The sequence below is a fragment of the Medicago sativa genome, chromosome 4 (genome assembly GCF_051527215.1).
Source record: "Medicago sativa cultivar Bolivia chromosome 4, Bolivia_mono, whole genome shotgun sequence".
In the NCBI taxonomy this organism is placed as follows: domain Eukaryota; kingdom Viridiplantae; phylum Streptophyta; class Magnoliopsida; order Fabales; family Fabaceae; genus Medicago; species Medicago sativa.
The window spans coordinates 100,878,604-100,905,101 of NC_140752.1; the positions used below are offsets into that span (position 1 = coordinate 100,878,604).

Genomic DNA, 26,498 nt, shown 5'->3' on the forward strand with positions numbered 1-26,498 from the left:
GACATTGGCTTGGTTTTATGGGTGTCGACACCAATATTTTGTCCGATCATTTTATCCAGTCTGTGTATTCAACAGGTAGTGGCAAAGCAAAGAGGTCATTCTTTCAGCTCATTTGGCTCCTTTGTGGAATGAGCGTAATAATAGGGTGTTCAATAATGTTGTAACTCCTATGTCCAGGTTGTTGGACAAAGTGAAATATGTATCTCTAGCCTGGTTGAAAGCCAAAAAGGCTACGTTTATGTTTGGCACAGATAGGTGGTGTTCGAACCCTTTACAATGTTTGGGCATCACCTAATGTTTTTCGTTTTTGCCTGATTGACACTGTGTATTTTAGTAATTCTTTTGGCACACATTGTGCTGGGGGGGTTGCTTGTTTGGTGTTTAATATATTCCATTTTTGATTGTTAAAAAAAAAAATGAATATTAGTGTCCCTTATTAGTAACTCTAATCAATATTTATTTAACTATATCAAGAAACAAAAAATGAAAAGGATATCCAAAATCCTTGCAAGCATAACTAGATAGGAAGGGGTTTCAATGTATTTTTCTATTATTTCTTATCGGCTACTCTTTGGAGTGTGGTACACAGCCACCTTTGTAAAACGGTCGATAAAGAACACATGAAAAATAGGAAGAATCGGCGTTGTATTTAATTAATTAATGCTAACTAACTTGATATATGTTAAAATATCTAACCCATAAAAACTGACACACAAAAGAGGTGGTCACATAACAAAGGAGAAAAAATCTATAAAAGTGGTTTGACAATATATTTATGAAACTCACACACTTTTTCAGGCAAAAGAGAGTTAATTATGCTAAAGACAACAAAACTCTTTGAAAAATGAGAGAAGCTGCATGAGTGACAAGAAGATATCATGCATTTGTACAACACATACAATTGACAAAAATTTGCGGAGGTTCGGTGGTTCTGAATATTAACTGTGACGAATGCAGTATTCATTGTGGTCACCTTTTTGATTTGTACTCTTCTTCTTCTTCTTCTTCTTCTTCTTCTTCTTCTTTCTATGACGAATGCAATATCGGGTTGGCAGTGACATTTAACAAAATCTGTATAAGGTAGGAACTTGAGTGATTAAAAGAAAATATCAAAGATGAGAAGTGAAAGACAAGAGTTAGTGATAGCAGAATTGAAGAGACAACTATGGTTAGCAGTTCCTTTGTCCTCAGTTGGAATCTTGCAATACATTCTACAAACAATTTCTATTGTGTTTGTTGGACATCTTGGTACCCTTCCTCTTTCTGGTGCTTCCATGGCCACTTCCTTTGCATCTGTTACTGGCTTCACATTACTGGTATATACATTTATTTCATTCTTTTCCACCTCCTATTATATTATATACTTTTGTCCTGTTAGTTTTCTTTGCATGTAATGTAACATACTAGTAAACCTTACAAAAACAAAACATACTCTCGTATCGTATCATGTGCTGGAATGAATTATAAGAAAATTGTAAGTCATATTTTTTCAATATGCACAATTCAGTCCAATTTTGCTTATATGTCAATTCAGAGGGAGGAGTATATAGTAATGATTGCATTAAATTTTTTTAGTTATATTATATGTCTCAACTCTCAATTACTTAGTACATGCATAAATGTTTTGATCAGATGGGAATTACTAGTGCACTGGACACATTTTGTGGTCAATCAAATGGAGCAGAACAGTACCATATGCTTGGAATACATATGCAAAGAGCCATGATTGTGGTTTCAATTGTGAGTGTATTCCTTGCCATCATATGGGCAAATACAAAACAAATTTTAGTTGTTATGCATCAGGACAAAGCCATATCCAAGGAAGCTGGTTCATACGCATTTTTTCTGATCCCGAGTTTGTTCGCATATGGTCCTCTCCAATGCATTCTCAAGTTCTTGCAAACACAAAACATTGTCCTCCCAATGGTGGTAACTTCTGGGATTGCAGCTTTGCTTCACACCCTTTTGTGTTGGCTTTTGGTTTTTGAATTTAAGCTTGGAAGTAAAGGGGCAGCTATATCCAATTCTATATGTTATTGGGTCAATGTGTTGTTGATTTCACTCTATGTAAAATTTTCTTCTACTTGTAAACAAACATGGACAGGATTTTCAAAGAGAGCTCTGCAGGATCTCTTTGTCTTCCTTAGACTTGCTATACCTTCAGCTCTCATGGTCTGGTAATGATTTCTTTGAACTGTCAAACAATAGTATAATTTGGGAATGCATCTAACGCCTATGTTCATACTGCATTGGTCTTTTAAGGACGGGTTACATAACTTAAATGACCAATCTGATACAAACACATAATTTATAGGATGGTAGATGCAACTTTGCCTATAAATTTACACAAAACTAGATTTTTCAGAGTTCTTTTGATGCTAGATATTTTTGTGACAGTTTGAAAGTGTGGACTTTTGAATTGATGGTTCTCATGTCTGGTCTTCTTCCTAATCCAGTAATAGAAACGTCAGTGCTTTCAATATGGTCAGTAATATATCTCCAGTTCAAATATTTACAACATTCTTCAATATACATTAAGTGCTAATTGTGGATGTAAAACTAAAAATCATTTATTTGCAGCCTTAATACATTTGGTCTAGCTTGGATGATCCCTTTTGGGTGCAGTTGTGCTGTCAGGTATTCTATAGTCACTTGCTTTAATACTTTTTCCTTTTTTATTACATACTTGAGCTTGTTTATTTATGAAAGTTAATAAAAATCAAAAGCACACTGCAATGTAAATATTGTGTAGTTTGATATTAGTTTTGATGGATTTGTTTGATAGCATACGGGTATCGAATGAACTGGGAGGTGGAAATCCAAATGGTGCAAGTCTAGCAGTTCGTGTGGCGTTATCGACATCCTTCATTGCAGCCTTATTTATGGTTTTAAGTATGATTCTAGCCAGGAAAGTGTGGGGGCATCTTTACAGTGATGACAAACAAGTCATCAGATATGTGTCAGCTATGATGCCAATTTTAGCTATCTCCAGTTTCTTAGATGCCATCCAAAGTACACTTTCAGGTATGTATGTCTCTCTTTGATCTTATTATCTGTAGAATATTGTACCAACGGCTTACACGGTCACGGTTTGGATGATGCAGGTGTTCTTGCAGGATGTGGGTGGCAGAAGATCGGTGCCTATGTGAATCTTGGTTCATTTTATGTTGTAGGTGTACCATGTGCAGTTGTATTAGCCTTTTTTGTACACATGCATGTCATGGTAAAGTAAAGATTGTATTCTAAATATAGTGATAAATATGTCATACCTTATCTATCTGGATTGTGTTTTGTTTTTATTCTCTTGCAATTACTGACTTGTACTCTTTTTTCTGTCAAATAATAGGGACTGTGGTTAGGGATCATCTCTGCATTTATTGTGCAAACTTTACTTTACAGTATTTTTACCATTCGTTCTAACTGGGAGGAAGAAGTAAGCAAATTCAGAATAATTCAATATTCATTAATGTGCTTATTTTTGTTTGATATTGCATTTAGCTTGCTAATTTACTTACACAACTCTGGTTATTTTATTTATTAGGCAACAAAAGCTCAAAGAAGAGTAGAGCGCTCAACCACCACCCCAAATACTACCCTCAGAGACAGCATTTCACCATCTCAAAAACTTGAACAAATTCCCTAATCAATTTCTTGTATGGTTTATTATTGGTTTTATTGTGTTGAATCATAGCAAAACCTTCCACCATGCACCATAATAAAAGTAGTGTCCTTAGGAATTGTGTTTTGTTAAGTACTAGTTCACTAGATTGGTTTTGTTTGAACAATTTCAAAATTCAAGCAATTGGGCTTTTACAAAATTAAGCAAATTAATTCTGGAATTTTAAATTTTTCTTATTATACAATACATACATATTGAGAAGACAAAGTAAGAATTAAATTTGAGTATATTAAAGAAAAGTACAGTAAGCATATAAATCATGTAAAGAGCAAAGTCTGTCAATAAATTCCTTTTGCAAATAAATATAACTGTTGAAATAACCTTATCCACTGCTATGTACTTTTGGCTTCTTCTTCTTTTTCTCCCAAACAGAACACCCTTTCCTCAACAAACAAACCAATTTGAGGAGAGGAAGGGAAGTTTCACTTAATCAGCATCTTCTGTCTTTGAAACATACCAATCAGTGCAAGTGCAAACAATTGACATTAACTTCCCTGGGACCCATTTGTCTACTCAGAAATCAACCTATCCATTTCCAAATTTGTCTTACTCAACCAAGGAAAAATGCAATGTCACCATTCATCTTCTATCCTCCACAAATCCAATTAATAATTTTTTTTTTCTTGGTTCAGAAACAGCCTTTAAAAATTGACTCACCAAACCATGTGATATGATCATCTTATCCTCTCACTCTCCATTCATTACAGCAACATCATCTTCATTCAATATACCAATGGCAGATGCCAAGAACAATCCCAATGCTCAGATTCTTGAAGAACTAGAGGCTCTGAGTGAAACCCTCTACAAATCACACACATCCACCACAGCTCGAAGAACAGCTTCCCTTGTTTTGCCACGAACAACTCCTGTTCCATCCATTGAAGATCACAATGACAATCACGCAACCGAAGTTTACAGTGAAAGCAGTAACAAACCTCGATCCCGTCGCATGTCCTTGTCCCCATGGCGATCAAGACCAAAGCTTGAGGATGGAATTTCCAAGACAGAAACCAAAGAGGTGGTGGTTAACACATCAACAACTAATTTGGGAGAGAATGAGAAGAAAGGGATTTGGAAGTGGAAGCCGATGCGTGCACTTTCACATATTGGAATGCAGAAACTAAGCTGTTTGTTCTCTGTTGAAGTGGTAGCTGCTCAAGACCTTCCTTCTTCCATGAACGGACTAAGACTAGCCGTTTGCGTTAGGAAGAAGGAAACAAAGGATGGTGCTGTTAAGACAATGCCATCACGTGTTTCACAAGGAGCTGCTGATTTCGAAGAGACACTTTTCATCAAGTGCCATGCTTATTATACCAACAACAATCATGAGAAGAAGTTTGAGCCACGTCCCTTTTCAATTTATCTTTTTGCTGTTGATGCTCAAGAGCTGGATTTTGGAAGAAGCTATGTGGATTTGAGCGAGTTGATTCGAGAGTCCGTTGAGAAAAGCCAACAAGGTGCACGAGTTAGGCAGTGGGATACGAGCTTCAAGTTATCTGGAAAGGCGAAAGGAGGAGAACTTGTTGTGAAACTTGGTTTTCAGATTGTGGAGAAAGATGGAGGAGTTGATATATACAATAATACAAATAACAATAGTCCAATGCAGAATTCAAAGTCCAGCAAGTTGAGTAGTTTGTCATCTTCCTTCGCACGCAAACAATCCAAATCATCCTTCAGTGTGCCTAGTCCTAGAATGACAAGCAGAAACGACGCGTGGACTCCTTCACATTCACATGAAGGTGGCAGTGCCATTCAAGGAATGGATGATTTGAATCTTGATGACCCAAATCCAGTTCATGATTCCTCTTCTTCTGTCCAGAAAGTTGATGACCACATAGAACAAGTGGAGGATTTTGATCTTCCGGATTTTGAGGTAGTTGATAAAGGGATTGAGGTTCAAGAGAAGGAAGAAGATGAAGGTGAGGAATCTGATAAAACCATAGAAGAGAAACCGGTTGCAGATGAGGTTGTGAAGGAAGTAGTGCACGATCATGTGCACCATGCTAGATTGTCTGAGCTTGATTCAATTGCTCAACAAATAAAAGCTCTTGAGTCTATGATGGGAGATGATGGAATTAATAATTCAATGAAAATAGAGGAAGAGACGGAATCATTGGATGCAGATGAAGAAACTGTGACTAGGGAGTTTCTTCAGATGCTTGAGGAGGATCAAGACAGCAAAGGATACTTATTCGACCAACCTGAAATTCCACCTTTACAACTTGAAGGGCATGCCGATTCTCCGGAAGATGGAGGAGAATCCGAAGTATATCTTTCTGACCTCGGTAAAGGCTTGGGTTGTGTGGTTCAAACAAGAGATGGCGGATACTTGGCTTCCATGAATCCTTTGGATGTTGTTGTGGCTAGAAAAGATACCCCAAAGCTAGCAATGCAGATGTCAAAGCCTTTTGTGTTGGCATCGCATGAATCCGTAAGTGGGTTTGACTTGTTTCAGAAATTGGCTGGCATTGGTCTTGATGAACTCGGCTCTCTAATTTTATCCTCCTTGATGCCGATAGATGAACTGATGGGAAAAACTGCAGAGCAGATTGCTTTTGAAGGCATCGCGTCAGCCGTCGTACAAGGTAGGAACAAGGAAGGAGCAAGTTCCAGCGCTGCCCGCATAGTTTCTGCATTGAAAAGCATGTCAAACATTATCAGTTCAGGAAGGAGAGAACGAATATCAACAGGACTTTGGAATGTTGATGAAAATCCAGTTACTTCAGAGAAGCTTCTTGCTATATCAATGCAGAAGATTGAATCCATGGCAGTTGAGGCATTGAAAATTCAAGCTGACGTGGCCGAAGAAGAAGCTCCATTCGATGTTTCTGCACTCAGCTCAAAGAAAGGGGAAAGTGGGAAAGATCTTTTGGCTTCTGCTATTCCACTTGAGGATTGGATTAGAGACCAAAGCTTAAGCTACAACAAAGGTACTGCAACTGCAAGTTCTAATGGTGAACCTGAAAGAGTCACGCTGATATTGGTTGTCCAACTGCGGGATCCAATGAGACGATATGAAGAAGTTGGAGGACCTACGATGGTGCTTATTCATGCAACACGTTCTGGCACAAAGGGGGCTAAGGAGGAGGAGAAGAGGTTCAAAGTAACAAGCATGCATGTGGGTGGTTTCAAAGTTAGGAGTTCCACAAATAAGAATGCATGGGACAATGAGAAGCAAAGACTAACTGCAATGCAATGGTTAGTTGCATATGGGTTGGGAAAAGCAGGGAAGAAAGGGAAGAAGACATTGACAAAGGGGCAAGACCTGCTATGGAGTATTTCGTCACGGATCGTGGCTGATATGTGGCTCAAAACCATGAGAAATCCCGATGTCAAGCTTGTAAAGTGATGAGTATGCCAAGGAAACACTCTTGCATTCATGTATCATAAAAAGTTTCATTCATGTATCATAGAAAGTTCAATAAAATAGGGTCTGAGACTGAATGACCCTATTTGATTATTTTCATTTTGATATTTCTTTCTTTTTCTTTTTTGCCCCTTTTTGTGTTTTTTCAACCTGTTGGTTCATATTTGTTGATCTGGTTCGATTATATATAGATATAAAAGTGTGTACTTTTGCATTGTCTATGCATCCATGGGATATAGAACAAAAAAAATAAAGATATTTATCTAGGCCTGCACATACCTATTACTTTAAATTGAAGGCTTAAGAATAAAGAGAAATTCCTTGTACTACCTACCCCAAGATAAGAACCAGGTCAAATGCACATAACAACATAACTATGTGTTGACTGGATGACTATGAAACTACTGTTTTAAGATCCTAATTTTTAGGATCCATTATCTTTTTATGTTATTGTTAGGAACTCTCTGATATGCTCTATTTGTTACCAGTTTTTAGGCATTTAGTTTTCAAATAGTAGTTTCTTTATGCATTATTTTAGGCTTTTCTTTATGTATAAATATGATGGTTATCATTCAATAAAAATATCCCTTTCATGCTGTTCACATAACATATTCTTTTCCACGTTAAACCTTTCTATATCCAACACTATGTATCCATTGACTTTGCTTCATGATATTTGATCAACATAACAAAAATATGGCAACAAAACTTCACAAGATGCAACAAACCAGAAACCATGATTCATCAGTTATAAAATAAGGAAAATGCTGATAAGTGACCTTATGGCATTGTTTAAGGATTCAAAAGAGGTAACTTTTGTATAGAATATTGAGAATTTATTACTTTAACAAATGTTTGACTTATATTTCAAAGACAAAATTTCCTTTTATGAATTCTATAACAAATGTCCTTAGGGAACCAGTTAGCATGACCCATAAAATAAATTAGATTTGCTACATTCATCATAGATGCTGACATGTCATCATATTGTTGATCATAGACTTCATTCTAGACTTCCTTTTTCACTCCTCTTGATACAAATCTATTCCGAATGTATAAGATACAAAGAAACATTTTGAAAGACTAAAGATAAGCCGAATCAATACATCTTTTTCCTCATTGGCTTATGGAGTTGCATCATTAGTTTAAGCCATTGGATTTTACTTGTGAAAAAAATAAAATAAGGATTGTCTTAAAATTTTGGGTTGGGCCTAACTCAACCTTACAAAACCGGTTTGAAAGGTGAGGATTACCTCCACTTATAGGCATAAGCTCATGTCATCTCTCATTCAATGCGGGACTCTTAACACTCCTCTCGCCCAGGACTGTACATCAAGAGCATGACCCGAGTGGCCTGATAGTGAAAACCTGATAGCAAGTGACCCAATGAATCTTGGATAGACCCTGATACCATCTTAAAGTTTTGGGTTGGGCCTAACTCAACCTTACAAAACCGGCTTGTAAGGTGAGGAGGATTGCCCCGACTTATAAACATATGTTCATATCATCTCTCATCCAATTGGGGACTCTTAACAGATTGAAAGAACACTAGTCGACTATTTTTCTGCGTTTTTTTAGTGCGTGTTACTTTATTACGTCCCTCAAGTTTTATGAAAAAATCATCATCATCTGCAACATTGTATGAAAATGAATAGTAGACAAAATTAAACCCAAAAAGAAAATAATTTCAATGAAAATGTTAATATGAATAAGCACTCACACTTGCAAGATAGGACTAGAAATGAAAGTATTAAACAGAAAGTTGCAGTGACATCCATTATAGACGAAATGCATTCCAACAAATGTGTGGAAAAGAAAGTCATAAGTATTGGTAAGAGAGTAGATAAAAAAGGAAGACGGAAGAAAAAAGTACTAATCAAATCATTCAGAGATATTTGGATTCAGACTGTTTACATTGACACGTGATTCATAATAAGATACCACAGTAAAGATGTTACGACATTGTTGAATAATAACACATTATGGTATTGTTTGATCTATGCAGCTAACTTCACCTAATGAGGGAAAAAGTTTGGCATGTCATTGTTGTCCATTTCAGCCAGCAACAAATCCAAAACCTAGTACTCAATATGTAACTAACTGAATCTGATGGAGAATTGTTCTTTTCTTCATCTTCTTATAGTACTTTTTGAATCCTATTTTCTCACAAATGGCCGGGCCCGAATTTCTACAGCAGGGGCATAGCATCATGAAAAGAAAACTTCAATTTGAAGTATCTATATACATTTCAGTTTCTGGATTGTATGTATTATAAAACAAAAAAGTACACAAATACAAAAAGTAACTCACCTGAATGAACTTCAACTGTTTCAAACCATATATGTGAATATTTCTTTCCAATAAGTCAGAAACTCAGAGAAAGACACCGACACAAAATGCAGTGCCTCCACAGAAATGCAAAAGAATCAAATATCAACCTGACGACACCGACACCAAAATGCAGTGCCTCCACTTCGGCCTCGAGCAACAGCTATTTCCTCATCAACATAAAACCAGATAAAAAATGGATCCTTTGTACTTGGTTCCCTGTCTTCCTTTTGTCCAAGGCTGATTTGTAGAGGTTTTAAAGGTCCAACTTTTATTCGAAGGTTCTCAAAAATGAAAGACAATATTCTGTTTTTCCACGACAGTCTGCCTTCAAATGTTAATTGTCCGATAGGTCCAAGAAATACACCGTTTTCGATCCTTTTTGCCTAACAATTTATCAACATAACAGTCTAACTTAGACAGAAGAAATCAAAAAAAAAAAAATACCCTAGTTTTTTTTCTTCTAAAGATAACTTAGCCATAGTTTGATGATTTGGCATAAGCAACATTTAAAAGGAATAAAACAAAGAACAGCAATACAACATTGCTTGCATAAGAAGAGTTAAGAAGGCAATGAAGAATCTTTTATAGAGGCCTTATAACTCATAGATAAAAACATTCCACAAGAGCCATTCCAAATAACATTGTGATTTACCACCGGGGTTTAGCACAAGTGGTCGGTGGCTCGGTGTGCAGGGTGCGTGGGTGTTGTTAACCCCGATTTCATGTAAGTGGCTAAGAAACAACAGCACAACCTAAAATCCTCACAACCTCGTAAAAGTGGTACCATCACAATATCCAATGTAGAATTGTCCTTAACATAAGTAAAAATTATATTTAAAAAATAAAATAAAATATTAGATCTCAAACCGAGAATGTAGTTCAAAACACAAACACATAAAAGGTACAAGCTTCTAATTATGCAAATGAAGGGCTCTATTAATTTTTCCACTATAAATGGACTCTTATGTATCTAGAATGAAATAAAGATGGTATGATAAGAAAGAGACTTACAGCAGCATCAAATCTCTGAACAGCTGTGAGAGGAAAATATACACCACCATCTAATTTTTTCTAAAATTCAGCAAAAAATTATAGTAAGTATAAACTGCTAAACATAGTTTAAAACCAGAATCATACGAAATAAGAGAAATATGTTATAACCTTAGCAGTAAAAATAAGCATCCAGGTTCTCCCAGGGGAATCCTTTCCTCCAAGGGTGTCAAGAAAAGAAGAAGGATCAATTTTTGCTTTCTCAATGAGAGACAGTGCTGAAAGAATCTCTTCTGCTGGTACCTTTCTTGTCTTAGCTGCATTTTTAAGCAGTTTCACACATTCCTCTACTTCCTACGTAAAGATAGAAGTTAAAAATTAAATTAAGTCGTTTTTGGATAAACAGACTGCTTAATTAAGCACTTATGATATAAGTTATTTGTACAACAAAAGATAAAATAAAATCAAAGTATTTTCATATGAGCAATAAGTTGTTCCATAATATATATCGAAGAGCTTATGGACATGGTATAAGTTGGTTCCATAAGCTCCCCAAATGGAAAGGAAAAGAACATAAGCATAGCAATAGCAGCTTACCCTTTTGGGATTGTCGTCCTGAACAACAAGTGGGTTGTTTTGAATGTCATCAAGGGTTGCTCTTATTCTTGTTCTTTGAACATGATGATGATGTTTTGTTGTTGTTGTTCTGAGAGGCTTTGATGGTTTAAAAGATGAGACGTACAACACATGAATTGGTGATGTGTGTATACAGTAGTTCATTGCCATTTGCAAATGTAGCTAGCTGATGATACTAAACTAGCTAAAGCCTTTCACTTCTCAACCATTTTACTTTACTTTTTTTTTTTGTGTTTCACTGTTCAGTATTTATGATTATGTGGTCCTGAAATTTCTATTATCATCGTTATTGCAACATTATTATTATTATTATTGGCGCGGGGAGGGAAGGAAAAATCATTACTATATTAATTAATTGACAAGGCACGGCATAGCCAATCACATATTTACAAGGAAGGAAGAAATGATTGGTTGTGCCTAAAGATGAGCTGCTAGGTGGATGCTCATGCAAGAAACCATTGAGAAACCATTTGCTTCGTCACATACACAAATAGTTTTATTTAGATACACACAAATACAAAAAAGCTAAGAGAAGAAACATTTAAATAACTTCATTCGTCTCAAATTAGGTGTCATCTTTTATAATATTTTGTCGCATACTCCATTTTACAATATTAATGTACCATTATCTATTGCATTTAAATCATCTATAACCACTCTACTAACTATAATTAATAAAGATATTTTAGTAAATAACACATTTTATCATTGAAATCAACAACTTTAATCGTTTTTTTAATACCCATAAAACTTAAATGGAACACATAATATGAGAAAGATGGAATAACCTATTTCATTGTGCGTGTCTAAATGCATTTTATTTATGGTTATCCCCATAAGTAATTTATTATATTTATGGTTGTTCGACCTGATATTTTTTTTAGAGAACAAGTCACAAGCATTTGGACATTTGATTTTGACACGAATTGACACATACACAATTGAAGGGGAAAAAAAGACTATTTTTTTTAAATAATTAAAGGAAATGTATTTGTGTATATGGTTGAATTCTTATCATTCATCAATAGCGTTGTTATTCAACAATTACAACTTCAGTTTATCATGTCATATTTCTAAAGATCGCGTATTATATTTTATCTTCAAATTCTAAAAGCTTTCGAGCGGTTAACCAAACCATTTCAAGGTAACAACAATGGGAGATTAGTCACTTTGGTCCCTGAATAGGAAATGAGTCGTCACTTTAGTCCCTGAATGCAGATAAATTGCAAAATAGTCCCTGAATGTAGACTCTGTTTGTCAATTTAGAACCTGAATGCAGACTCTATTAGTCAATTTAGTCCCTGAATGTAGACTTCGTTAGTCACTTTAGTTCCTGAAATTGACCAACAGAGTCTACATTCAAAGACTGTTTTGCAATTTCTCTGCATTCAGGGACTAAAGTGACTACTCCTTTCCTATTCAAGGACTAAAGTGATTATTTCCCCTAACAACAATGCCTTCAGGACTAACAATGAAACTCTACCTCAAAAGTGTTTTCGGATGAACCCAGAAATTAATCTCCAGTTTCATAGATTGGCCCCACTCAACAAACAGATGCTAGGTATTTTTTTATACAATCAAACGCTAACCAGATTCTTAGGAAAACATATTATCTACCAATTATGTCTGTTAATCGTAATAAACGGTTATTTAGTAATTTTTTAATAAGAGTTTTTTCAAACTAGTTTCACATAATTGATTTTAATACCGGTCCACTCTAAAGTTCGTTATGTCTAGTATATCATGATTCATGAGCCATGATTCAGTATTGATCAATATCTCCATCCTACGAAGCTCGTTTCAGTAGTACTAACTCAACCGCGTTTCTATACGTTAAATTTCTAGCCATATCAGTTCATCGTCGAAATACACGGGACAGTAAATCCAACTCTACAAAACTTCATCAGGTATACTCGGTAATTATAGTAAAAATAAATCATTTATCAACATCAAAGTTTGTTCCATTGTTGTTATTCTAAAATATAAGTCATCAGATACCACAGCTAATCTTAGGTGGATCGATTCAACACCATCCATTTCAATTATATATCACATGTAGTATGGCTGGAACCCGCCAACCGTATACTACTGAAGCAACAAGTCTTGTACGGACGCATACAAGTACATGGGTACCAGCTGCAACAACTAACTCTCCATTGAGGACTACCCCAAGAAAATGCAACCTAATTTCCGAAATGGATATATGGCAGACTCCATGCTGTCAATTATGCCCCAACGCTGCCACTCCATCTGTCTCTGCAGAAATGCCAATCTGCCAACGATTAGTCGTAGTGAATTTGAAAAAACAAAGGCGAGAACCATAAATTAAAACTGACATTTCCATGCAAGCGACCCAGTGGCAGTAGCAAATTAATTTCCTATTCTATTACGGTAAAATCATTTGATTTGTTCAATAAACATAAAACACCAGAAAAATCTGTAGACACGATGATCGGAACATTGCGTAAAATAAAATATTTTATATTTTAGGCTCTCAACCATTTGCTAGTCGGTTTCCAAATCAAACAATGTATGTAAAAGAGAAACCCAATAAATGTTAGCATAATCAAACTATGGAAGACCAGATGAACAACATTACAAAGTTGACCGTTAAAAGCAAGCACAGGTGAACAACGCATATGAAATATTTTTTTACCTCAAGTCAAAAAAATTACAAACTCACAGAGCAGTGACTTTTCCCACAGCAATAGTTTTTCCTGTAGGACAGGGTAAGTCAAACAGCTTGAACATATATAAATAAATATTATAAACACATTGCAAGTTGAACAGTCGTCTTAATCCTTACCTTCAGTGCGAAGAGTGAACCTCCCTAGTTGTGGAAAATCGGAGAACTTCTCAACGCATATCATGTTACTAACCTGCAAGCACATCACCAAAACAAGATGTAAATAAACTCTTACAAATAAATAAACAAATGATAATGAGTACCCTTGAGGTACCTGTTAAGGATTCAAAAATGAAAAGGGTATTAATTGAAAAATAAAAACTTTTGAAGGCAAACATATCAAGTGTCATACATACTATTCATTAAACAATGTTTATCTTTAGATTTCTCAACAAATACCCTTGGGAACTAATTAACAAGGCCCGGATGAAAGGAAAAAAAACTAGCATCAGCAATGAATAAATCTCTCTCGAAGACTACGGAACTATTCTGCACAAACAAAATCACGCAACAGTCTTATCCATAGCCCTGAGAAGTCCATCTACAGCAAGTCAGCAATGAAATAAGAAGGGAAGCTTGGGGAGACAAAATGCACAGGTTCAAGGAAAGGGTCAAAAGTAAAACCACTGAGTTCATGGCAGACGGCCTCATTGTAGATGTAAGTGATGACTGCAACCATGGAGCAACAGTTGGTCTTGTTTCTCACAATTTGTGTATGGCATGTTGATGCAACCTATGTCGCAATCATCTTCTGATAGAAAGCACGTAGAAATGGTTGGATTCACGACGAAATGGTGGAAACAACGTCCCTTCAGTGCATGTTCTACCTGATTCCAAACTAAGAATATTTTGTCATCCAATTTCTCCAAGATGGTAATTCACAAAGGAGAAGGTGATTGGCGCAGATTGCCTTTGGAAAGAGGGCAACAGTGGGAAGCTCATGATTGTCAGCGACAAAGAAGGACCCTCAAAAAAGGGAGAGATCAAAAGCCATGGATGAACCTTAAAATATAGGCTCTGATACCATATTTATTATAGACTGTAAAGAAGGAAAAAGATTTGAGAGGAAGAGAAGAAAACAACAGGAGTTGTTTAGAGTCCCAATTAGATAGTGATATAGACTAAATAGTGATTATAACTTGTGATAAGTAGAAGCAACACTTGCCCCCAAAAGCTAGCATATAGAATTGAGTTACACACAAACTCAAATCCTAAGATGGTAGTATGGCCTTATCATGGATCCATTGGGCCACCGCCAGATGTCTAATTTCGTATACTTCATGCTCCAGATATCCAGTCCTGAGCACGAGAGTCCCACATTAGATAGCGATATCAACTAAATAGAGGTTATAAGGGGAGCAACCTTCACCCCATGAGCTAGCTTTTTGGGTTGAGTCCAAAACCAAATACTATGAGGAATTACTTCACTGAATTAATATTAGAGGTACAAAATGGTTTATACCAGAGACAATATTCTAGAGTGACAGCAGAATACTAACTAGCAACTAATGCCGCTAACAGAATATAACAGTTATAACACTGCTACTGGATCACACGAGAGAAATTCCAAACCATTGTATCTTTTAATATTGTCCACCAATTTTTAGTCAAACAAAAGATTGTCCACCAATAAAAAAAGATAAAATTTAGTGACATTTGTGATGTAAAAAATGCACCTGAACACGGCATAATACAACAGCACCATTCTTTACAAATAGAACTTTCTTTTTCATGGGCTTCTTTGTCTTTGGATCAATTTGTTGTAATAGCTCGACAATCTCACATTCCTCAACTACAGAGTGGATGTGCAGAACAGCTTTGTATCCAGCAGTAAAAATAGCCTGCAGAATTTATGTACAGATGTCAATTTCATTGACAATAGATAGAAACCACTGCTAACTTCCAGATGCCACAGAGGATACACACGTTGTCTAGTAATTCAAGGATTGCCAACTGAGCAACAAACTCAGTAACTGCTGATATTGGATTTGCTGCAAAAAGGGGAAAACAAAAACCGCGTAAGAAACCATTATGCAGCACATGGATCACAACATAAATGATATAGATCTCAAAATTCAATTGAGTAGAACTTGAAGCATTTATGGCAGGAAAAGGTTCTTCTGTCACCATCTGGAATCATTATAATCAAATCATTTTTTTTAAACCCACAATAATTTATGGATAAATTTCAAATCCAAACGAAAACAACACAATTTGAAATTGTTTGGAATGGGAAATGTGAGGTCATGGCATGCTAGGACGCAAAAAGTTTCATATCAGACCAAGAAATGAAATGCTTCTAAAATAAACTAGCTTTTGCACATAGCATCAAAATTGTTTGTTAATTATGCTTTCTAGAACATGTTTTCAATAAAATGTACTGTTGGTGTGATGCATGTCAAGTCCAGCAAAATTAAATAAACAGAAGAAAAAATTTCTTACCAACACTAGACAAGACGAACCCAGCCAATATGTCTTCTTCTTCAACACCAGATAATCGAACGCGTAAATTTTCACCAGGTCCAGCGCGTTTAACCCGATTTTCATCAATATATATAGCAACAACTTTTACTTGATCCTGCAAAATGAAGTACAGTTGTCAACTACTTCAACAAATCGGAAAAATCAGAAGAAAGAATGGAAGGACAAAGCTCGCAACGCCCTAAAAAGACTACCTTATTTGGCATGATGAAAAGGGAATCTCCCTCCCGAATAGTACCAGATTCAACTTTGCCCATAACAACAGTTCCCATGTCTTTGAATTTGTCAATTATAGGCATCCTGCAAAGATCAGAAGTTCAATCTTTGCAAGAAAAAGAAAGTTGAACTTTCAAAATACAGAATTATAAAGGACCTCTAGGGGGGGAGGGGGGGAAGCAACAAAATGTTTAGAAATACAGTACCTGAAAGGTCTTTTGGGATCTCCCATAGGAACTTCGATACTATCAAGGGCTTCAAATAAGCAAGGCCCATCCCACCATGAACAAATGCTTCTATCCATTCTTGTTTTTAAGTTTGAACCCATGAGCCCCGATATTGGTAAAAACAAGACATCTGTTAAATAAAAAAATTACTAAAATAACTATGTTTGCATAATCCACTTAACTGGTAAAGACAAAATATGAAATTATTGGTATGAAATGAATTTTAAAATCCCACACAATAACTTGCAGAGCGGGATAATAATTAGCCCTTGCACGACCTAAATACCCTCATATCGTAATCCTAACTTTCCTAAAAGTAAATAAAGCTTCTCAGCGATCTTCAAAATGTCCCAAGCTCCAGAGCATCCAGCAAGATGCGACAATCCCCATTCCTCTAGACGAGAGTAAGAAACTCTTAGGAGTGAACTATGGTAGACAGTTTGTCACCTCTGTCATGTTAGTGAAGCATTCTCCTAATGTTAAAGCAACATAACCCACCCACTATTTATAATGCATTTATACCAGCATCTAAAAAAAATAAGGATTAAACAGAGAGACAAAATAAAGTTCCCACATTCTTAAGCAAATAAAAGGCAGAAGATACCTTTTTTTACATGGTATCCTGATTGCTTTAGAAATGGAATCATCTTTGACTCGATTTCATCATACCTAATAAAACACCACCAGTAAGATATCTCATTAGAATTGCATATAAGCTCATAAAGGAAGGCAGAGAGAGAGAGAGAGAGAGAGAGAGAGAGAGAGAACCTTTCTTTTGACCAATTTACTGTAGGATCGTCCATTTTATTGACAACCACAAGCAGCTTAGTCACACCCAATGTTTTTGCAAGCTGGACATGTTCACGAGTTTGTCCACCTCTCTCATATCCAGTTTCAAACTCTCCCTTCCGAGCAGAAATTACCTGATTGATGAGCATAAAATACAGAAAGGAAAAGACAAACATATCACCAAATGCTCGTGAAGAATCATTAACTGAAAGATCAAGAAAAGAAACAGAATGAGTGCGCATTACAACTTACCAACACTCCAATATCAGCTTGAGATGCACCACTGATCATATTAGGAACATAGCTCTTGTGGCCCTGCATAAAAAATGTAAATATTAGGTGTTTCCTATGTTAGCAAAAAAATATGTTATTTTAAATTAAAGATACTATGACAATTAAGTCAAGGTAAGACTTTTAGTCAGAAAAAAATGGGAAACTATTATTGCGCAGCAGAATATGCATTTTGAGGCCCAGAAAACTGATCTGAGGAGAATCAAGCAATGCATATACTCACAGGTGCATCCAAAATGGTGAACCTTGTTGTCTCTGTCTCAAAATGTGCTCTTCCAACTTCAACAGTCTTCCCCTGTAATTAGCATAACTTTACTCTCATTATGAGTCATAAACAAATTCATATGACTAACAAGCAAAAGTGGAGACCTACATTAAATGAGAAAAACCAATTAAACGTTATCAGCAAATTTGTTCATACCTTTACTCTCTCCTCCTCATTTGTGTCCATAATATAAGCCATGTACCTGGCATATAAATTTCAAATCATTAACTTGACATAGACTAGTAACAAGTAATATTAACTAAGCTAAAAGGTTCCATCCCCTCTCCCAACAAGATTTGGCTCCTCTAAAGTGAGTTGAAAGTAAATTAAGTAATCTCAAACAGGTTGATATTAAAACACAATCAAGAATTGTTGTACATGTGCATATATAATCAACCCTTAATATTCTCAACAATAGTTTATATTACTTGATGTACACTCGAAAGTGAAGCGTTCACCTTAGAAGAGTCAAATCCCCCTAACAAACATCAACAACCAAGCCTTATCCCACTAAGTGGGGTCAGCTACATGGATCAAATTACGCCATAATGCTCTATCATAAACCATATTTGGATCCAACTCATTAACCTCTAAATCTTTCCTAATAGTTTCTCTATCATAAACCATATTTGGATCCAACTTAAAAACTGTTCAAGATGCTACAAAAAGAGAAAGTAATCCCATTAATTTATTAGATTATATTCTGAATTTCAGTAATTACGATAGTCCAACATAAATTATACGACTTTTTAAAACGTGATAATTAAACCACGTCAGTGAAGTACCTTGCCAACTACAACAAATTAAGACCCTGAGTTGCAGCAAGCAAATGATTAGGCAGCAAAGCAGGATTTGGATAATAGAACAATCTCAATAGACAAACAAAGTAGATGAGCTTACCAGCTTTCTCGACTTTTGTCCTTAGCTTCTTTCTCGTATTTTTGGATAGTTCGATCATCAACCTGACCACTGAGGAAAAGTATCTGGCCTCCAGTTGTAGACTTGCCAGCATCTAGAACAAGAAGAACGAGAAAAAATCACCACTAGAACATTATACTAAAAGAACACAGAAACACATAGACCATGCGAGAAAGGTCGCTTTTAAAATCTGTTAAAGACCCATAATACTTAAATAGCCAATGAATTGTAGATTAAACCTGAGACAAATGTATTGATATATGAAAAAAGAAAATAACAGGAACTGAGTTCTTATTCTTATATTGATGAATGAGAGATGGGAGACTAGCTCCTTACAACCTACACCAGAAATAAGCTCTAGAAATCTTGAAAACAAAACAAACAGAAATGAAAAATATAGAATAATTTTAGATTAGGAATCAATCCCCACGCCCAACAGCTCTTCTTTATGCAGTTCTCTCAGCTGTACCCCTCTGCCCTCTTTTAAGCTTTTTTTTCCCCTTCAAATTCACATCTCACTGACTTACCTTTCCCTGCTGCCACAAAACCAGGCAATTACAAATTCCCCACGTATATTCCCTTCCACCTCACCTCTTACTAGCATAAGTCTTTTATTTTCCTCACATGTTTAATAATATGAGCATACTATTCAAAGCAAGTTTAGTCTGTGTTTGGATTTGCTTTATTTCCGAAACATCATAAAAGAAATTGATTATCCTCCCATATTAATAAAACCAAACAAGTTACTACTTAGTACTTACTAGACATATACAGATTATAGGAGAATTTCTACATGAATAACAAGTGAGCAGTGAAAACCCACCGTTCTAGTCAAGAATACCTTCATTTCATCTCTGTCTTGAAAATAAAAATTTTCAGAGGGCAGTAACCGGTAAAGAGTCAACAGGGGTATCCCCTCTAGTGGTCTACGACCAACATCTAAAATTCATTTCATATGAAGTTGAACCAATGGACATTTAAATTCAATCCTATAATGCATAGATGATAGACATGAAACACCATAATCTTGACCAATTGCACAGTGATAAAAGCTGAATAAACGACAAAAAGGAACCCTGATAAGAGATAACCTATATATACTGGTAAAGCAACCATGTGGGATTTATCAGCTTACCAACATGCCCAATAAACACAACATTCAAGTGTCTTTTCTCCGTTTGCTCGACTTCTTCATCTTGAACAGAAGGAATGTCCTTATCTTTCGCTACAAATCAAAGTCATGGAGTGAGGACATGAAAATCGATCTGATATCTTAATTGGCATTGAGTTGTCTAATTTCAAAACAGCAATATAAATGTGCAATACATATGTTATGACATACTAGAAAACTAAATACATTCCAATACCTTTTGGCTCGGCCTCAACAGCCTGAGCCTGAACCTCCTGCTTTGGATCTGAAACAGTCAAATTGAAATCCCTCATACGATGCTCTCGATCTCCCTCGTTACGTTATACTACTACAGAAGTAAACCAATAACATAGGCAGCAAACAACCAATAAAACAATCGACAATGAACACAAAAATAACAAATGCATTATCCATTGCTAGAAGAAACAGATGAGTTTGTATACATGAACTTCACGACAATAGAAATAATAGGCAAACAAGTTCTCTAGTTCTGACAAAGCAAACAGACATTACACAACCGAGCTTGTCATAGATTGGATGAGACCTATTTTGGGGACAGTGTACCTATTTTGGCTATCAATCGTTCAGTCATTCAAAACAGATAAGCCATAAGTACATGATTGTAACAAGAGACCCTAAGAAAAAGGAGGGAAGACAGGAATGCATCTGTTTACCACTTCTATAATATCTTTTAAGAGTCTCGTTTTCAACCGTTGGGAATAAAGTTTTACATCAAAACCATCTTTCTGAACAATTGAGAATTCAAAAATGATTGTGTTAAGGGGAAATGAAAGGTACTATTGTAAGAAGCAGAAAAAGGTTGGTACCAAAAGAAATTGATAATGACAATGACGCTTTAAATGAAATTCAAAATAAGAAAAAAGAATAGAGACAGTACGCCCACTTTCGATGCTAATGAGATTTTCCTTCATAGAAAATATAAACATGAAACTGGAAGACACAAAAAAACATGTAACCAACCACTTCATGACAACAAACCTTCATCCATCTTATCAACATTATCAACATCTGGCTTTTCAAGCTCTGGATTTACCACCCCATTAATGTCTTCTGCTTTATCATAATCAAGATTGGATAGAAAGATTAAAAAATCATACACAGACATAGACAAATAGCAAAAAGAATAAAAACACAAAAACCTTATGCCTAAGGATTACCTGCTGAGTCAAGCTGTAAAGAACGAATGTCCTCCTCAATATCTACCATTCAAACAAAACAAACATAAAAAACATTACCTCCGACTCTCCTGATTCCTTAAAACCTCAAAGAAAAAACTTTTGATTGAGTCGACGAAAAGCAATAAAATTCGTTTTGGTTATTTTATTTTTGTCAGGTATTATTATAGAATCAAAAGGAATTATAAATAATATTTTTTTAAACGACAAAAAATCCATTAATTAAAAAGGAAAAACAAAAATATGGGAGTTTAAAACCAAAAGTCACAGTAGTAAACAAATTAAGAGTATCCATAAGTTGGGTGTCGAATTGCGCAGCTTTCCGGAAATTTGATACCGTTGTGATTTAGATATAATCACAGTAATAAAGATGATCACCCCGAAAATTAATTATAAAATGAAGCCACAATCAGCAGCATGATAACATAACATGCAACTCAAAATAATAAGGTAATAAAATTGAGTAATTGAAGAACACAAAGCACACAAATTATATGAGTTTGTGTGAACAGAATAGGATCATGCAAAGTGAAAATCACAAGCATCCATTAAATTAACACTAAAAATGAAGCAAGCAAAGCAAAATTGAGTGATATCGATTGATAAAGCTGATATCAAAATAAGAGTATGAAAAACGGAAACATGCAGATCTAAGTAACTAAATCGTCAAAAATAAAAATGAATTGCAGAGAAGAGGATGATAGCAATAACCAATAACAGATTGGTATTGGATGAAGAGAACGTAACGTACCCATGGAGGTAGATAGTTAGATAGAAATATACTGCACACAGCACAGCACAGCACAGCACTGCACTGCACTTCAAGGGTTTCGTTTCGTTTCGTTTCGTTTGCAGGGAAGAGTGAACACTGCAAAAACAAAGATGCGTAAGCTTTTTGTATTTGCCAATATGCCAATCACATTCACATCCCTTTTTTTATTTTTTTTTATTTTTCATTGGATTTTCTTTCTCACTTTTTATTACTATTATGATTATTTTACAAAAGCAAAAAATAACTAATTCATTTCAATCAAAATTAAAGGATGAATGCATGTTGCTGGGGTGTGTGTCTTAAGTAAAGAAGAAAATTGAAAATCTATCCGTTACTATTATAAGCAAAAAAACAAAAATTTATATTCATTTAATAAATTATGTATGTGGTCTATAATAAAGATCATATACATCATTAATTGAATCAATCTAAAATGTAGATTTTTGCTTATAATAGTGAACATAGACTGTATAAAAAAAATTCTAAATTAATTTATGTCAAAAGCACTTTTATTTTAATCTGTAACAAACGGACTCTCATTCGTATTATGCAATATATAATTGAAGCAATACACCACCGCCTTGGAGTCCGTAGAAAATATGAATTGTTGAAATCCCAACTTTAAAGTTTCATTCATTGCTTTTAGTAAATCGGATGTCTGCTTGTTAACTACTTCCATCTTTGGTTGTATTCGTAATGTCTTTGCACTTATCAACATACCAAATTTATCATGAACACTTAAACAAAAATCAATTCTTGCCTTGTTTTGGCTTGAATCGATTCACTCAAGTTAAAGAATTTACAAGATATGTTTTGAAAGACTTAATCGATTCATTAAATTAATTTATGCCCGTTGAAACCATTTTTAAGTCTTTCTTAAAGATGTGGATTGAAAAGTGAAAATGATGCATCTATAGTGCACGTCAAAGATTCTCAACCACCTAAATGGAAAACTTATTGGCTAAATCACGACATTCAAATGACTTTCTCCACCAATTGTTTGCCACTCCTTGAACAAGGTTTTTCTACGATGAATAATTTCAGTAGGTTTTTTGTTTTTTTAAAGGTTCACTATGTTATTTGTTGTCATTGTTCCAAATTATGAGCTTTCATATGTTATAAAAATGTATTACCAAATTTAATATGTCTATTTCATGTATAATTTTGACACCTTAGTGATGCTTAAATTACATTATTATCTCATATTATGTTAACACGCCCCTCCACTCTAATTCAAACCATATTGTAGAAAATTACAATTATCTCCTCTAAATGATGATTGAATCACATCTCTCTTATCTCTTATGTTGAAATCTACATTCCTCAACCTTGTTAAATTTTCATACCATTTTAATATAATTAATATCTATTATGCATTTTTTTATCCATTTTTGATTCACAATATCGTTAACAACATATTAAAAACTATATCAGTTAGATAAGAAAATAGATTTCTTAAAAATTGAAACAAACAAATGTTAATTGTTATTATAAAAATATTTCTTTATATTAAAATGAGTTAAAGTTTAATACATATATAATTCTTAACGGAGTGGGGTGTGTTTCAAACATTTTATAGGGGAGTGTAGTAAAATTTCTCCAAGTGTTTACTTTTCAAGAGAGTGAAGTGTTTATTTTAATAAAATAGGGGAGGAGAGTGTAATTGAAATTTCTCTCGGGGGTGGGCTTGCAATTTACTTTTTCTTTTTTTAAAGTAGTCATGTATTCTTTTAACAAAATAAGATTTTGTATATGGACTTGTGAAACTTTGATTACTGCTAATACACTTAGTAGTATCAATTATAAATATATTTAAAAAAATTATGTAATAGTTTTATATCAAAAATAGTTTTGAAATATATAATGATTTAAATTGAATATATATTTATGAAGGGAAATCCAATTAAAAGTTATATTTAGGTTTTTTTTTTTTTTTACATCAACTACTAGCGTGGTATCCAGCTCAAAATCAATATTTTTCAATCAAATCTCATAGACTCGAAGAACGACAATTAACAAACAACGTGCTTCTCCTTCATCAACAAAGAAAAGACGAGCTATCAAATTAGTTTTAGCCAAAACAAAACTAACATACAAAGCAAATAGGAGCTATCCAGTTAGTTTTATCGAGGGAAAAAAAAAAACTAACATACTCATCTAGAATACACATGCCCAAAGTAACACAATTTCTGTGATTGGAGAAGGATGCATCCATATTATATTTTAAACGACCTCTAGATGACTCAATCCACTAAAGAGACCTCCAACAACATATTATATTTGTCGTGATGTTGCTTGTGAACCTGGTGTGCCAATCTCCACTTGCAACTACTCAAATCCACGCCTCAAGACATGAGATATGTCCTCGTATGCATTCTTCCATATCCTTGTGTTGTGTTCATGCTCACACAAAGAATCTTTTTCATTTCTTCACCGGGCTTTTATATTATCCCTTGTGATACCTTTCCACGACAATCGATCTCTCTTTACACGTATTAGCAGAAAGACGTGCACTAACATATCAGTCTATTTATCGTACAATATTCATATTAGTTTTATTCAATTTTAGTTTTTTTATAAAATAAGACCAGATTACAAAATTGCATCAGACAAATATTCAACTAAAAGATAAATAGTTAGTTTTCAGATTTTCTATAATTTTTGTATAGTAATTTTATCCAAAAGGTCTTACAATTTTTTTTTAACGAAGGTCAGACAAAAATAATTAATCAGTAGTTAACTTATGAATTGTCTTAATTAGATAATGACATAAATAAAGAGACACATCGATAATACAAATAGTAGCATGAATTTTCGACAAAAAAATGAATCTTCTTCAAAATTTATATTGTAAAAAAGAGAGCGAATTAGGCAAGTGAGAGCTTCTAAGAGACACCATAGTAAACAAATTGTCAACAATTAATTAAATGTCATACTAACTTGTTCTAAGAAGTTGAAAATAAAATAAAAAGTTAAATTTTGTATTTAAAAGACATATTTTAAACTTTCAAGATTTTGAATACAAAGATCTCAAGATTTTCTCAATATACTTGGTTTCTTATGTTTCTCCAATTGCCAAGTGCCAATACTCCCTTAAGATAGAAGCTTTTAATGTGACGTGTAAGGCTAACTCCATCTACCAACAACGTTTTTTTTTTTTTTTGAGCAAATCTACCAACAACGTTATTAATATCTAAAACAATTGGCAGCTATAACCACCTCTCAACAAAATATATCAACGACCATATAATATACTAGGCCAAATATAACTACGATTATAGCCGATCAAAGCTCCAATAAAATTACCTAAGTAATAATATTTGACTCTAATCTAATGAACCAGTCTCCATCCTTGCACGTAGCTAGTCCTCCCAAAAGAGCAAATAGATCCCACCAAGAATTCATCATTGGGTATTTATATCAAGGGGTAATATTTTCGGTGCGCGAATGGGTAATATTTTCATGATATAAATAAATAAACTAAAAATTTCAGTGCTAACGCAAATTTCAACCAAAACTAGATGAAAAAAGAAATTAACACAGCTGAGTCACTTTTCTGCTGTTGCTCTTCTCAGTTCATTTAGGTGAGTTTCAACTGAATGCAATGTTTGTAAAAAAATAAAAGTGACTTTAAGTAAATTTAATAGGGATTTCAACAAATAACAGTGAAAAGAGTGGACACAAAACTCATTCATCTCATGACATTTCTTATCATTTTGTTCATTAGATAATTTCTGCATTCTGAAAATAGATAACACATCTATAACCAATGTTATACAAAAAGTGATATATAAGTGACAAAACAGAACACTTGGTTCCTCAAAATAATACTAACACTAGTGACCCAGTGACAGTAGCATTAATATCCTACTCTATTCCCGTAAAATCATTTGATTTGTTCAATAAACATAGAACACTAGAAAAATCTGCAGACATGACGATCGGAATATAATGCAAAATATAATATTGAACAAATCAAATGATTTTACGAGACTATAGTAGGAAATTAGAAAGGTCTTCAAATAATATATCTAGATACAAACGAGAAAGACAATAGAAAGGTCCTCAAATACCTTCAAAATTAACAAAAGAAAAAGTGTAAATGTTAGGATAATCAAATCATAGAAGATCTGATGAATGATGTAGTATTAAAAGTAAGTACTTTTGTTATCGTCTCCACAGGGACTGGTGCGATATTCTAAGTCGTTCAACAATTGATGTTGTTCTGAGCTAAGGTTTCACAATATTTTGTTTCATAAGCTATAAAACTACGAAATTATAAAAGGTTTGAGAGTTAACAGGGAAATGATTACGCTGGGATTAAACTTCATCAACCTACTTATACGTATTCTCGGATTAGTGTTGCGGATTCTAATTATCAATTGATATTATCACATATTGCTACGTACTCTCGGATTAGTGTTGCGGATTCTAATTATCAATTGATATTATCACATATTGCTTGGCAACATCATTCGTGTCCAAATGATGTCGTGATTTCTAT

The 26,498-nt window shown here is 34.5% G+C and overlaps 4 protein-coding genes across 16 annotated transcripts; 2 read left to right on the top strand and 2 right to left on the bottom strand.

Annotated features, from left to right (window-relative positions):
• Window positions 1–707: 707 nt before the first annotated feature.
• LOC146934769 (protein DETOXIFICATION 16-like) lies at window positions 708–3,846 on the top strand. Its single transcript, XM_085706711.1, has 8 exons — window positions 708–1,316; window positions 1,633–2,177; window positions 2,398–2,484; window positions 2,581–2,637; window positions 2,786–3,024; window positions 3,105–3,223; window positions 3,347–3,433; window positions 3,542–3,846. Exons 1-8 carry the CDS (start codon window positions 1,116–1,118, stop codon window positions 3,641–3,643), a joined length of 1,437 nt encoding a protein of 478 aa, XP_085562837.1. The 5' UTR covers window positions 708–1,115; the 3' UTR covers window positions 3,644–3,846.
• Window positions 3,847–4,379: 533 nt separating this feature from the next.
• Window positions 4,380–7,265, top strand: LOC146934770 (protein PLASTID MOVEMENT IMPAIRED 1-like). The gene has a single exon (XM_085706709.1). It carries the CDS (start codon window positions 4,413–4,415, stop codon window positions 7,026–7,028), a length of 2,616 nt encoding a protein of 871 aa, XP_085562835.1. The 5' UTR covers window positions 4,380–4,412; the 3' UTR covers window positions 7,029–7,265.
• Window positions 7,266–8,905: 1,640 nt separating this feature from the next.
• On the bottom strand, window positions 8,906–11,185 carry LOC146934771 (microbial collagenase). Of its 2 annotated transcripts, XR_015007876.1 has the most exons (5): window positions 10,965–11,185; window positions 10,539–10,721; window positions 10,389–10,448; window positions 9,357–9,760; window positions 8,906–9,234 (listed from the first exon to the last, which is right to left on the bottom strand). XR_015007876.1 is itself a non-coding variant. In XM_085706712.1 (4 exons), the coding sequence occupies exons 1-4, from the start codon at window positions 11,151–11,153 to the stop codon at window positions 9,473–9,475; spliced, it is 720 nt and encodes a 239-aa protein (XP_085562838.1). In that variant the 5' UTR covers window positions 11,154–11,185; the 3' UTR covers window positions 9,253–9,472. The 2 variants fall into 2 exon arrangements, 1 of the variants encoding a protein (XP_085562838.1); XM_085706712.1 differs by lacking the exon at window positions 8,906–9,234 and having other exon boundaries at window positions 9,253–9,760.
• A 1,717-nt stretch (window positions 11,186–12,902) lies between these two features.
• Window positions 12,903–22,092, bottom strand: LOC146934772 (Translation elongation factor EF1A/initiation factor IF2gamma family protein). 12 transcript variants are annotated; one of them, XM_085706715.1, is made up of 19 exons: window positions 21,974–22,092; window positions 21,205–21,246; window positions 21,026–21,097; window positions 20,244–20,291; window positions 20,012–20,101; window positions 18,859–18,970; window positions 18,115–18,160; window positions 17,917–17,988; window positions 17,655–17,717; window positions 17,382–17,536; window positions 17,218–17,282; window positions 16,593–16,743; window positions 16,365–16,470; window positions 16,132–16,267; window positions 15,616–15,680; window positions 15,366–15,530; window positions 13,810–13,882; window positions 13,660–13,720; window positions 12,903–13,259 (listed from the first exon to the last, which is right to left on the bottom strand). In XM_085706715.1, the coding sequence occupies exons 1-18, from the start codon at window positions 21,975–21,977 to the stop codon at window positions 13,683–13,685; spliced, it is 1,503 nt and encodes a 500-aa protein (XP_085562841.1). In that variant the 5' UTR covers window positions 21,978–22,092; the 3' UTR covers window positions 12,903–13,259; window positions 13,660–13,682. The 12 variants fall into 12 exon arrangements, with proteins under 12 accessions (XP_085562841.1, XP_085562842.1, XP_085562845.1 ...); XM_085706716.1 differs by having other exon boundaries at window positions 12,903–13,275; XM_085706719.1 differs by lacking the exon at window positions 21,026–21,097.
• Window positions 22,093–26,498: the final 4,406 nt, after the last annotated feature.